This window comes from Oncorhynchus keta, chromosome 15 (assembly GCF_023373465.1).
Source record: "Oncorhynchus keta strain PuntledgeMale-10-30-2019 chromosome 15, Oket_V2, whole genome shotgun sequence".
In the NCBI taxonomy this organism is placed as follows: domain Eukaryota; kingdom Metazoa; phylum Chordata; class Actinopteri; order Salmoniformes; family Salmonidae; genus Oncorhynchus; species Oncorhynchus keta.
Window position 1 is genome coordinate 11,935,003 of NC_068435.1, and position 13,137 is coordinate 11,948,139.

The following is a 13,137-nucleotide window of genomic DNA, read 5'->3' on the forward strand; positions in this document are numbered from 1 at the left end:
CGCACCAGGGTTTACATTACACACACGTCCAGGTTTACATCCACATACCAGGTTTACATTACACACACCACCAGGGTTTACATTACACCCGCACTGGTTTACATTACTCCAGGTTTACATTACCACACGCACCAGGTTTACATTACCACACGCACCAGGTTTACATTACACACACGCACCAGGTTTACATTACACACACGTACCAGGTTTACATTACACACACGCACCAGGGTTTACATTACACCACCAGGGTTTACATTACAAATATCAGGTTTACATCCTAAAACTGCTGGTTTAAATTTGGTAAACACACGCTTTACATTACAATTTCAGTTTCAAAAAATGTACATCCTTTTTGCATCTGCAGTTTACATCACAATAGCATCTACAGTAGAGCTCTACTACATTAAAACCAGTTGATATGTTAAACATTCCCAGGTTTGCATTACAGTACGCTAAAAGGAAAAACACGCATGGTTTACTTATTACACAAGCTGGTTTATACAAATGTTACGACAGGTTTACATTACAGGACGCACCAGGTTTACATTACATCATTTATTGTCCATTTTGTGAAATTACAAAACATTTGGTTTTATTTAGCACCAGGTTTACATTACACACACGCACCAGGGTTTACATTACACACACGCACCAGGTTTACACACACACGTACCAGGTTTACATTACACACACGCACCAGGTTTACATTACACACACGCACCAGGGTTTACATTACACACACGTAGGTTTACCAGGTTTACATTACACACACGTACCAGGTTTACATTACACACACCACCAGGTTTACACCAGGGTTTACATTACACACACGTACCAGGTTTACATTACACACACGCACCAGGTTTACATTACACACACGCACCAGGTTTACATTTACATTACACACACGCACCAGGTTTTACATTTTACACACACGTTTACATTACAGGGTTTACATTACACACACGCACCAGGGTTTACATTACACACACGTACCAGGTTTACATTACACACACGTACCAGGTTTACATTACACACACGCACCAGGGTTTACATTACACACACGTACCAGGTTTACATTACACACACGCACCAGGTTTACATTACACACACGCACCAGGTTTACATTACACACACGTACCAGGTTTACATTACACACACGCACCAGGTTTACATTACACACACGTACCAGGTTTACATTACACACACGTACCAGGTTTACATTACACACACGCACCAGGTTTACATTACACACACGCACCAGGTTTACATTACACACACGTACCAGGTTTACATTACACACACGCACCAGGTTTACATTACACACACGCACCAGGTTTACATTACACACACCAGGTTTACACCAGGTTTACATTACACACACATTTACATTACAGGGGTTTACATTACACACACGCACCAGGTTTACATTACACACACGCACCAGGTTTACATTACACACACGTACCAGGTTTACATTACACACACGTACCAGGTTTACATTACACACACGTACCAGGTTTACATTACACACACACACCAGGTTTACATTACACACACGCACCAGGTTGACATTACACACACGTACCAGGTTTACATTACACACACGCACCAGGTTTACATTACACACACGCACCAGGTTTACATTACATTTCGCATTCAAAGATGGAATTTCGCATACAGAGACAGTATTTCACATACAGAGACAGGATTTTGCCTGCAGCTCCTCAGCTGGTTGTTGCTGGAGTAAAACGTGTGCTTTTATAAGCCCATTCAAGGCGCTACAGAGTGTAGTGTGTACTGCCCAGTACATCACTCAGGTCAAGCTTCCTGTCTTTCATGACCTCTATACTAGGCAGTATCAGAGGAAGGCCCCAAAAATGGTCATAGACTCCAGTCACCCAAGTCAAAGACTGTTCTCTCTGCTATCGCACAGCAAGCGGTACCGGAGCGTCAAGTCTAGGTCCAAAAGGATCCTTAACAGCTTTTACCCGCAAGCCATAAGAACAATTAATCAAATGATCACCCGGACTATTAGTATTGACCCACCCCCCCCATTTGTTTTGACACTGCTGCTACTCTCTGTTTATTATCTCTCCATAGAAACCAGATGGCATGTTTGCTTGTTTGATTCGTTTTTGGTTTTATCGACAGACGGCCTGGCCTGTAAGGTCAGGAATGATATATCCATATTTAGTTTTGTTGTGTTTCGACATCTCCTTTTGTTTGGGTATTCGGTCCGGCTGGGAAGCTTCCATTGCTGGAGAACACTGAATCCAGAAAATATCTATTTGAGGATCAACCATTGATCAATTATTTTAAGTAAGAAGTATCCTCACTGTATAATGCTGAATAATGTTGTTGATATATTTCAATGTTACACAAATTACTTTGATCATTAACACTACAATTAAAATGCCTGCTGTAGTTGTGGCTATTTCCAGCGAGACAAAAACTGATGTCAAGGAAAATGGAAAATGAGACCCGGAGCAAGGTTGTGGGTGGAAATGCCCCAAAGGAGACTGTTTTACCTATTTTTATCATGGAGAGATCCTGACAAAGGAGGCCATAGCCAACCCCATTAAGGAGGAGGAGCTCTACCACAGTCTCATGCAAGAAATTCATACAAATCACTTGAGGCCAGTACAGAGAGTACGTGTACTCTGGCGTATATATATATATATTCTGAGTAAGGAAGCAAAGGACAAAGCTTCTGATCAGAGGAGTAACAGGCAGAGGAAAACATGTTGTGTTCATAGAGAATAATAATCTGTGCGGTTTGAAGTGGCGCTGAGCACAACTACATACAATTAAAGAACTACCTGAATCAGCTGATTATAGTGTTGTGACTGAGTTTCTGGCTGACGCTGGATGTAAGGTGGTGGGGAGAGTGATGAGGCCATGATAAGATGATAGTGTTGTGACTGAGTTTCTGGCTGACGCTGGATGTAAGCTGGTGGGGAGAGTGATGAGGCCATGATAAGATGATAGTGTTGTGACTGAGTGTCTGGCTGACGCTGGATGTAAGCTGGTGGGGAGAGTGATGAGGCCATGATAAGATGATAGTGTTGTGACTGAGTGTCTGGCTGACGCTGGATGTAAGCTGGTGGGGAGAGTGATGAGGCCATGATAAGATGATAGTGTTGTGACTGAGTGTCTGGCTGACGCTGGATGTAAGGTGGTGGGGAGAGTGATGAGGCCATGATAAGATGATAGTGTTGTGACTGAGTGTCTGGCTGACGCTGGATGTAAGCTGGTGGGGAGAGTGATGAGGCCATGATAAGATGATAGTGTTGTGACTGAGTGTCTGGCTGACGCTGGATGTAAGGTGGTGGGGAGAGTGATGAGGCCATGATAAGATGATAGTGTTGTGACTGAGTTTCTGGCTGACGCTGGATGTAAGCTGGTGGGGAGAGTGATGAGGCCATGATAAGATGATAGTGTTGTGACTGAGTGTCTGGCTGGCTGGATGTAAGCTGGTGGGGAGAGTGATGAGGCCATGATAAGATGATAGTGTTGTGACTGAGTGTCTGGCTGACGCTGGATGTAAGCTGGTGGGGAGAGTGATGAGGCCATGATAAGATGATAGTGTTGTGACTGAGTGTCTGGCTGACGCTGGATGTAAGGTGGTGGGGAGAGTGATGAGGCCATGATAAGATGATAGTGTTGTGACTGAGTGTCTGGCTGACGCTGGATGTAAGCTGGTGGGGAGAGTGATGAGGCCATGATAAGATGATAGTGTTGTGACTGAGTGTCTGGCTGACGCTGGATGTAAGGTGGTGGGGAGAGTGATGAGGCCATGATAAGATGATAGTGTTGTGACTGAGTGTCTGGCTGACGCTGGATGTAAGCTGGTGGGGAGAGTGATGAGGCCATGATAAGATGATAGTGTTGTGACTGAGTGTCTGGCTGACGCTGGATGTAAGCTGGTGGGGAGAGTGATGAGGCCATGATAAGATGATAGTGTTGTGACTGAGTGTCTGGCTGACGCTGGATGTAAGCTGGTGGGGAGAGTGATGAGGCCATGAGAAGATACAAGGGTCAACTTACAAACTGCTCCAATGGAAATCCTTTGTATATGTTGAAGCTGCATCCATCATTCCTATAACACGGTCTGTTAAAGATGGGCCCCTCACTGGATCAAAGTATTTTATGATGGACAAGGTGCTGCGCGTAGACAGGACTGGCTGACACAATCCCACACTAGACAAGGTGCTGCGCGTAGACAGGACTGGCTGACACAATCCCACACTAGACAAGGTGCTGCGTGTAGACAGGACTGGCTGACACAATCCCACACTAGACAAGGTGCTGCGCGTAGACAGGACTGGCTGACACAATCCCACACTAGACAAGGTGCTGCGCGTAGACAGGACTGGCTGACACAATCCCACACTAGACAAGGTGCTGCGTGTAGACAGGACTGGCTGACACAATCCCACACTAGACAAGGTGCTGCGCGTAGACAGGACTGGCTGACACAATCCCACACTAGACAAGGTGCTGCGTGTAGACAGGACTGGCTGACACAATCCCACACTAGACAAGGTGCTGCGCGTAGACAGGACTGGCTGACACAATCCCACACTAGACAAGGTGCTGCGTGTAGACAGGACTGGCTGACACAATCCCACACTAGACAAGGTGCTGCGTGTAGACAGGACTGGCTGACACAATCCCACACTAGACAAGGTGCTGCGCGTAGACAGGACTGGCTGACACAATCCCACACTAGACAAGGTGCTGCGTGTAGACAGGACTGGCTGACACAATCCCACACTAGACAAGGTGCTGCGTGTAGACAGGACTGGCTGACACAATCCCACACTAGACAAGGTGCTGCGTGTAGACAGGACTGGCTGACACAATCCCACACTAGACAAGGTGCTGCGCGTAGACAGGACTGGCTGACACAATCCCACACTAGACAAGGTGCTGCGTGTAGACAGGACTGGCTGACACAATCCCACACTAGACAAGGTGCTGCGTGTAGACAGGACTGGCTGACACAATCCCACACTAGACAAGGTGCTGCGCATAGACAGGACTGGCTGACACAATCCCACACTAGACAAGGTGCTGCGCATAGACAGGACTGGCTGACACAATCCCACACTAGACAAGGTGCTGCGCATAGACAGGACTGGCTGACACAATCCCACACTAGAGGGGGTCAGGAGATGGTAGAGTACAGTCATACTACACTGGACAACGTAAGGTACATAGAAGAAATGTTTTCACACTGTGTGCAGGATAACAATCCTGTCCCTATGGGCAGGGCAGACGTATCACGTATCTCAGCTGAAATGACTGAACGTTAGACGGAGGTTGAAGAGGATGATTCCTCGGCTCCCAAGGACAAAGACGGAGTGAATGAAACATCGGAGTTGGTACCTGGTGAGCCGGAGTCTGCAACAGTGGCCTCTCGTTCCAAGAAAAAGAAGAAGAAGAATAAGAGGAAAAATGCCAAAAAAAATGAAGCTGGGAAAGTGACTAGTGACATTTATAACCCGATAGAAAACGTTGAGGTAAATAAGAGATCCCGAAGGCGGTGCAACTCTCTGGGGAATACTAAAGAAGGCAGCCAAACATCAATGCTGGCCTTCATTCAAACAATCCGGAATCAACATACACCCAAGCAGCCCAGGCTACCAAGCTCCCCATCAGAGTCTGGAGTTACAGTAGGTCACCTGCAGAACAAAATGATATGGAGGATGTCATTCTGGGAGAAGTGGAGAAAAGTCCCCCTAATTAGCCATCCAGACCGAAATCATTGATGAAGGATTGAAATAATCTATATTTGAGGTACCAAAATGATCTGGTTCATAGGACATTCTGTGTATGTGAGCATAACTTCTGTCGCGAACATGGCTTTTCAAGAGGATGAGCAATCTGCCGATAATTTCATTTTAATGCCATCTCTTTATACATGTCCCTAACAAAACCCGCCTTCGAGACAGAAACTCGGTTCCCTTAACACGGGTATTAGAAAACATTGTACCTTGAAACTTTTTCAACCCGTTAATCAGGTTAAAGTTCTCTGGAACCCTCGTTCCAAGCCGAGAGGAATATTGGGAGGGCATCTTAATATGCATAGCATTATTTCTAAGAGTGAACAGGTGGACCATTTATTGAACAACCTCTAATCTAGATTTCTTTCTGTTTCTCTGAGACATGGGCGAAGAAATCTTCTCCTATTTCTGCCTTTAATGTCCCTGGATATTCCATATTCAGGAGGGACAGGGGAGAGGGCAGAGGGGGTGGATTACTTATGTACATGAAAGATTACTTTAAATGCAATCCTACCATATGGAAACATGCCAATGACATTGAATGTATGAGGCTGAATGTCTTCCTCTCCCCTCATATGTCTCTCACTATTATTGGATTATATCGACCACCAACATCTGAGATCTTGTTTTATGACCATCTAAATGCTTAAAGAATGTGATCATAAAAAGGAGATTATCTTCATGGGCAATTTCAGTATAAACTAGGAAAACAAAACTTGCAGAGAAAAACTCAAAGAGATTGTTTCAACCTGACTCAAATATTGCAAGGTCCAACCAGAGTAACACAGTCATCCCAGACTCAAATTGGTGTTTACAAACAGACCTGATCAAATAATTAAGTCCATTAACTTACTAACTGGCATAGCTGACCACAATGTTACATTGGTGGATAGAAAAATCACTAAAAAAGAGATTTAAGAACCATATTAATGTGCAACAGTACGATAACAAAATCCAGAAAAGTGAGCAGAGTAACTACGATGCACCTATAAGTCACATTGACTGGTCTGATCTGATAAGCAATGTAGACCCAGAGTCTGGATACAGAACATTTCTGTCAGCTATTGACAAATTGAATACCTCTTTCACTAGGAAATGTAAACCAAGACGGAAAGCCTCTCTTCCATGTCTTAACGAGGACCTCTGGAGGCAGATGAGGGAACGGGATTTTTCCTTGGTAAAAAAAGCACTGAAGTCTGGTAAGAATGATGACAGATGTATATTTACAGCACTGAGAAATAAAGGAATATATATTTGAAACAAAAACAAAAGCAGAGTTCTTTCTTAGATCAATGAAGGATAAGGAAATGGCAAAGTGATTTGGGAGAATCTCAACAAACTTAGAGGGAGAGGAGCTGAAAAACCAAAAACCATCCTGAATTAAAGGTTAATGGGATTCTAATTCAAGACTCCAATTTCATATCCACCACCTTTAACAATGTTTTTGTTGACTATGTCAGGGAACTGGCTCAAAGATGTTCAACCAAGACCACAGTTCTCACTACAATAGATAATACTAAACCAATATTCAGAATTCCTGAAATTTCAGCATCAGCAGTGGACAGTGTTATTAGCTTCTTCAGGAGCTCTAGAACAAACAATGTATTTTGGCCTAGAAACTGTTTTCCTGAAGAGACACAAATATTCTCTGATTGCCCCTATTGTCCATATAGTTAATCTGTCCATCAAATATGGGTTCTTCCCCGATGCTTGGTAGTCTGCTGCAATGATACCTGTTTTAAAATCTGGTGACCAAACACTGGTGGAAATTACCGAAATATGAGCATTCTTCCAGTGCTATGAAAAGTAGCTGAAAGATGGGTGGCTGATCATCTGACTGATCACCTCATTCAGGGCCATACATCACACGTATCACTCCATACACTACATGCAATTTGGATTCAGAACTAACCATTCTACCGAAACAGCCAATTGCTATTTTCTGGAGTGCATTAAATCTAAACTGGACATAGGTGGTGAAGTCGGCACAGTCTTTTTGGATCTTAAAAAGGCCTTTGATACTGTGAATCATGAGGTCCTTCTATCCAAGGAGGATAGGAAGACAGAAGTTATTAGTTGGATGTATTCCTATCTGACAAACAGAAGCCAAAGGGTTTGTTTGGGGGGACACTCAGTCGGACTCTTTACTATAACATTGGGGTCCCACAAGGGTCAATATTAGGCCCCCTTCTGTTCACCATATATATAAATGATCTCCCACAAGTTAACATGTATGCAGATGATACAATTCTGAATGTAGGTGATCTGTTTAGAATGGTGTTTTCCCAGGTGCTCTGTTTAGAATGGTGTTTTCCCAGGTGCTCTGTTTAGAATGGTGTTTTCCCAGGTGCTCTGTTTAGAATGGTGTTTTCCCAGGTGCTCTGTTTAGAATGGTGTTTTCCCGTGAATTGCATTTTGTCAATGTTTGAAAATGACGGTTTATTGGCTGCTTCATTACATGAGTTGCATGTTCTGTTCAGACGCATCACCACAATCTAAAAGTCATTTCTGTCATTCTGAGCACCGTGGTTGGACGCCCTAATGGGTTTATGTACCCAATGCACATGGGTCCGGTAAATTTCTCAAATGGCCGGTAAATTTAAATCTTCCCAGTCTCGTTGTCCGGCGCCATTCTGGTCACCCTGACACGCACACATAGATACTTGCCCCCCATACACACTTCGGTACTGCAGGATGTGACATCTCGCCCCCGCACTCTTATGGGCATTAAGTTATGGGTCTCCACATCAATAGCAGGAATGATATCAGTTCCCCTCTGCAGAACGGAATGATGTCAGCTCCCCTCCGCAGAAGGTCTTTTGAAGGTTGATAATGTTAGGGGAACGCTCCCGGAAACAGAAAATCAACAACAACAAGGTGAAGTCGAGGTCAGAGTTGGTTTATCTCAGTGGAATGCAATGCTCACCCTTATAGTAGCAATGAGAGATACAGTACCTAGATATTTCTGAACTGTAAAAGTATAGCTTATTGACATGATGCTGCTTGAGAAGTCAGTCTGTCTGTCTGTCTGTCTGTCTGTCTGTCTGTCTGTCTGTCTGTCTAATGTATTTTTACAACCACTTTTACAACAACATTTCCCCAAAGTCCCACTAGCTAGCTCAGCCTTTTATAAATCAAAGTGCCACTAGCTAGCTCAGCCTTTTATAAATCAAAGTGCCGTCTGTCTGCTACATTATTTTACGGATAATTACACACAATGTTATTGATGTATAAAGTGATTGTGTATTCGTTGCTTCTCTCTCTCTCTCCTTCCATCCATCATCTCTTTCCTCCTGTCAGGACCGTATCTACTGGACAGACCGGGAGAGAGAGGCAGTGTACAGCGCTAACAGGCTAACGGGCCAGGACATCAGCACAGTGGCCGAGCACCTCAAAGACCCTCACGACATAGTGGTCTTCCACCCGCTCCGCCAGCAACCAGGTGTCTCTGACTGTGTCTCTGACAGTGTCTGTCTCCGACTGTGTCTCTGACTGTGTCTCTGTCTGTCTCCGACTGTGTCTCTGACTGTGTCTCTGTCTCTGACTGTCTCTGTCTCTGACTGTGTCTCTGACTGTCTCTGTCTCTGACTGTCTCTGTCTCTGACTGTGTCTCTGTCTGTGTCTCTGTCTGTCTCTGTCTCGGACTGTGTCTCTGTCTCTGACTGTGTCTCTGACTATGTCTCTGACTGTGTCTCTGACTGTGTCTCTGTCTCTGACTGTGTCTCTGACTGTGTCTCTGACTGTGTCTCTGTCTCTGACTGTGTCTCTGACTGTCTCTGTCTCTGACTGTGTCTCTGACTGTGTCTCTGACTGTGTCTCTGTCTCTGACTGTGTCTCTGACTGTGTCTCTGACTATGTCTCTGTCTCTGACTGTGTCTGTCTCCGACTGTGTCTCTGACTGTCTCTGTCTCCGACTGTGTCTCTGACTGTCTCTGTCTCTGACTGTGTCTCTGACTGTGTCTCTGACTGTGTCTCTGTCTCTGACTGTGTCTCTGACTGTGTCTCTGTCTCTGACTGTGTCTGTCTCCGACTGTGTCTCTGACTGTCTCTGTCTCTGACTGTGTCTCTGTCTCGGACTGTGTCTCTGACTTTCTCTGTCTCTGACTGTGTCTCTGTCTCTGACTGTGTCTCTGACTGTCTCTGTCTCTGACTGTGTCTCTGTCTCTGACTGTGTCTCTGACTGTCTCTGTCTCTGACTGTGTCTCTGTCTCGGACTGTGTCTCTGACTTTCTCTGTCTCTGACTGTGTCTCTGTCTCTGACTGTGTCTCTGTCTCTGACTGTGTCTCTGACTGTCTCTGTCTCTGACTGTGTCTCTGTCTCTGACTGTGTCTCTGACTGTCTCTGTCTCTGACTGTGTCTCTGTCTCTGACTGTGTCTCTGACTGTGTCTCTGACTGTCTCTGTCTCTGACTGTGTCTCTGTCTCCGACTGTGTCTGTCTCCGACTGTGTCTCTGACTGTCTCTGTCTCTGACTGTGTCTCTGTCTCTGACTGTGTCTCTGACTGTGTCTCTGACTGTGTCTGTCTCCGACTGTGTCTCTGACTGTGTATGTCTCCGACTGTGTCTCTGACTGTCTCTGTCTCTGACTGTGTCTCTGTCTCGGCCTGTGTCTCTGACTTTCTCTGTCTCTGACTGTGTCTCTGACTGTGTCTCTGTCTCTGACTGTGTCTCTGTCTCTGACTGTGTCTGTCTCCGACTGTGTCTCTGACTGTCTCTGTCTCTGACTGTGTCTCTGTCTCGGACTGTGTCTCTGTCTCTGACTGTGTCTCTGACTGTCTCTGTCTCTGACTGTGTCTCTGTCTCTGACTGTGTCTCTCTCTCTGACTGTGTCTCTGGTCTCTGACTGTGTCTGTCTCTGACTGTGTCTGTCTCTGACTGTGTCTGTCTCTGACTGTGTCTCTGTCTCTGACTGTGTCTCTGACTTTCTCTGTCTCTGACTGTGTCTCTGACTGTGTCTCTGTCTCTGACTGTGTCTCTTTCTCTGACTGTGTCTCTCTCTCTGACTGTGTCTCTGGTCTCTGACTATATCTGTCTCTGACTGTGTCTCTGTCTCTGACTGTGTCTCTGTCTCTGACTGTGTCTCTGATTGTGTCTCTGACTGTGTCTCTGGTCTCTGGTCTCTGACTGTGTCTCTGGTCTCTGATTGTGTCTCTGGTCTCTGACTGTGTCTCTGGTCTCTGACTGTGTCTCTGACTGTCTCTGTCTCTGACTGTGTCTCTGTCTCGGACTGTGTCTCTGTCTCGGACTGTGTCTCTGACTTTCTCTGTCTCTGACTGTGTCTCTGACTGTGTCTCTGACTGTGTCTCTGTCTCTGACTGTGTCTCTCTCTCTGTCTCTGTGTCTCTGTATCTGTCTCTGACTGTGTCTCTGTCTCTGACTGTATCTGTCTCTGACTGTGTCTCTGACTGTGTCTCTGTCTCTGACTGTGTCTCTCTCTCTCTGACTGTGTCTCTGTATCTGTCTCTGACTGTGTCTCTGTCTCTGACTGTATCTGTCTCTGACTGTGTCTCTGTCTCTGACTGTATCTGTCTCTGACTGTGTCTCTCTCTCTGACTGTGTCTCTGGTCTCTGACTGTGTCTCTGTCTCTGACTGTGTCTCTGACTGTGTCTCTGATTGTGTCTCTGACTGTGTCTCTGGTCTCTGGTCTCTGCCTGTGTCTCTGATTGTGTCTCTGACTGTGTCTCTGGTCTCTGGTCTCTGACTGTGTCTCTGGTCTCTGATTGTGTCTCTGGTCTCTGACTGTGTCTCTGGTCTCTGACTGTGTCTCTGACTGTCTCTGTCTCTGACTGTGTCTCTGTCTCGGACTGTGTCTCTGTCTCGGACTGTGTCTCTGACTTTCTCTGTCTCTGACTGTGTCTCTGACTGTGTCTCTGACTGTGTCTCTGTCTCTGACTGTGTCTCTCTCTCTCTGACTGTGTCTCTGGTCTCTGTATCTGTCTCTGACTGTGTCTCTGTCTCTGACTGTATCTGTCTCTGACTGTGTCTCTGACTGTGTCTCTGACTGTGTCTCTGTCTCTGACTGTGTCTCTCTCTCTGACTGTGTCTCTGGTCTCTGTATCTGTCTCTGACTGTGTCTCTGTCTCTGACTGTATCTGTCTCTGACTGTGTCTCTGTCTCTGACTGTATCTGTCTCTGACTGTGTCTCTGGTCTCTGACTGTGTCTCTGTCTCTGACTGTGTCTCTGACTGTGTCTCTGATTGTGTCTCTGTCTCTGACTGTGTCTCTGGTCTCTGACTGTGTCTCTGTCTCTGACTGTGTCTCTGGTCTCTGGTCTCTGCCTGTGTCTCTGATTGTGTCTCTGTCTCTGACTGTGTCTCTGGTCTCTGACTGTGTCTCTGTCTCTGACTGTGTCTCTGGTCTCTGACTGTGTCTCTGGTCTCTGGTCTCTGACTGTGTCTCTGATTGTGTCTCTGTCTCTGACTGTGTCTCTGGTCTCTGACTGTGTCTCTGTCTCTGACTGTGTCTCTGACTGTGTCTCTGGTCTCTGACTGTGTCTCTGATTGTGTCTCTTTTTTAAAAATATATATATATTTTATTTTACCTTTATTTAACCAGGCAAGTCAGTTAAGAACAAATTCTTACTTTCAATGACGGCCTAGGAACAGTCTCTGACTGTGTCCCTGGTCTCTGACTGTGTCTCTGGTCTCTGGTCTCTGGTCTCTGACTGTGTCTCTGGTCTCTGACTGTGTCTCTGGTCTCTGACTGTGTCTCTGTCTCTGACTGTGTCTCTGACTGTGTCTCTTGTCTCTGATTATGTCTCTGTCTCTGACTGTGTCTCTGATTGTGTCTCTGGTCTCTGATTGTGTCTCTGGTCTCTGACTGTGTCTCTGGTCTCTGATTGTGTCTCTGGTCTCTGACTGTGTCTCTGTCTCTGACTGTGTCTCTGGTCTCTGACTGTGTCTCTGGTCTCTGACTGTGTCTCTGGTCTCTGATTGTGTCTCTGGTCTCTGATTGTGTCTCTGTCTCTGACTGTGTCTCTGGTCTCTGACTGTGTCTCTGGTCTCTGACTGTGTCTCTGGTCTCTGACTGTGTCTCTGATTGTGTCTCTTTTTAAAAATATATATTTTTTATTTATTTTACCTTTATTTAACCAGGCAAGTCAGTTAAGAACAAATTATTATTTTCAATGATGGCCTAGGAACAGTCTCTGACTGTGTCCCTGGTCTCTGACTGTGTCTCTGGTCTCTGGTCTCTGACTGTGTCTCTGTCTCTGACTGTGTCTCTGACTGTGTCTCTGACTGTGTCTCTGTCTCTGACTGTGTCTCTGACTGTGTCTCTGTCTCTGACTGTGTCTCTGACTGTGTCTCTGTCTCTGACTGTGTCTCTGTCTCTGACTGTGTC

General features: G+C 45.7%; 1 protein-coding gene across 2 annotated transcripts in view; it reads left to right on the forward strand.

The window, feature by feature from the left end:
• Positions 1-13,137, forward strand: part of LOC118376836 (low-density lipoprotein receptor-related protein 8-like) — a 212,158-nt gene that overhangs the window by 184,908 nt on the left and 14,113 nt on the right. For both annotated transcript variants that reach the window (XM_052463390.1, XM_052463391.1), the window contains exon 14: positions 9,096-9,237. In XM_052463390.1, the coding sequence (XP_052319350.1) occupies positions 9,096-9,237 (142 nt within the window). The remainder of the gene's footprint in view (positions 1-9,095; positions 9,238-13,137) is intronic.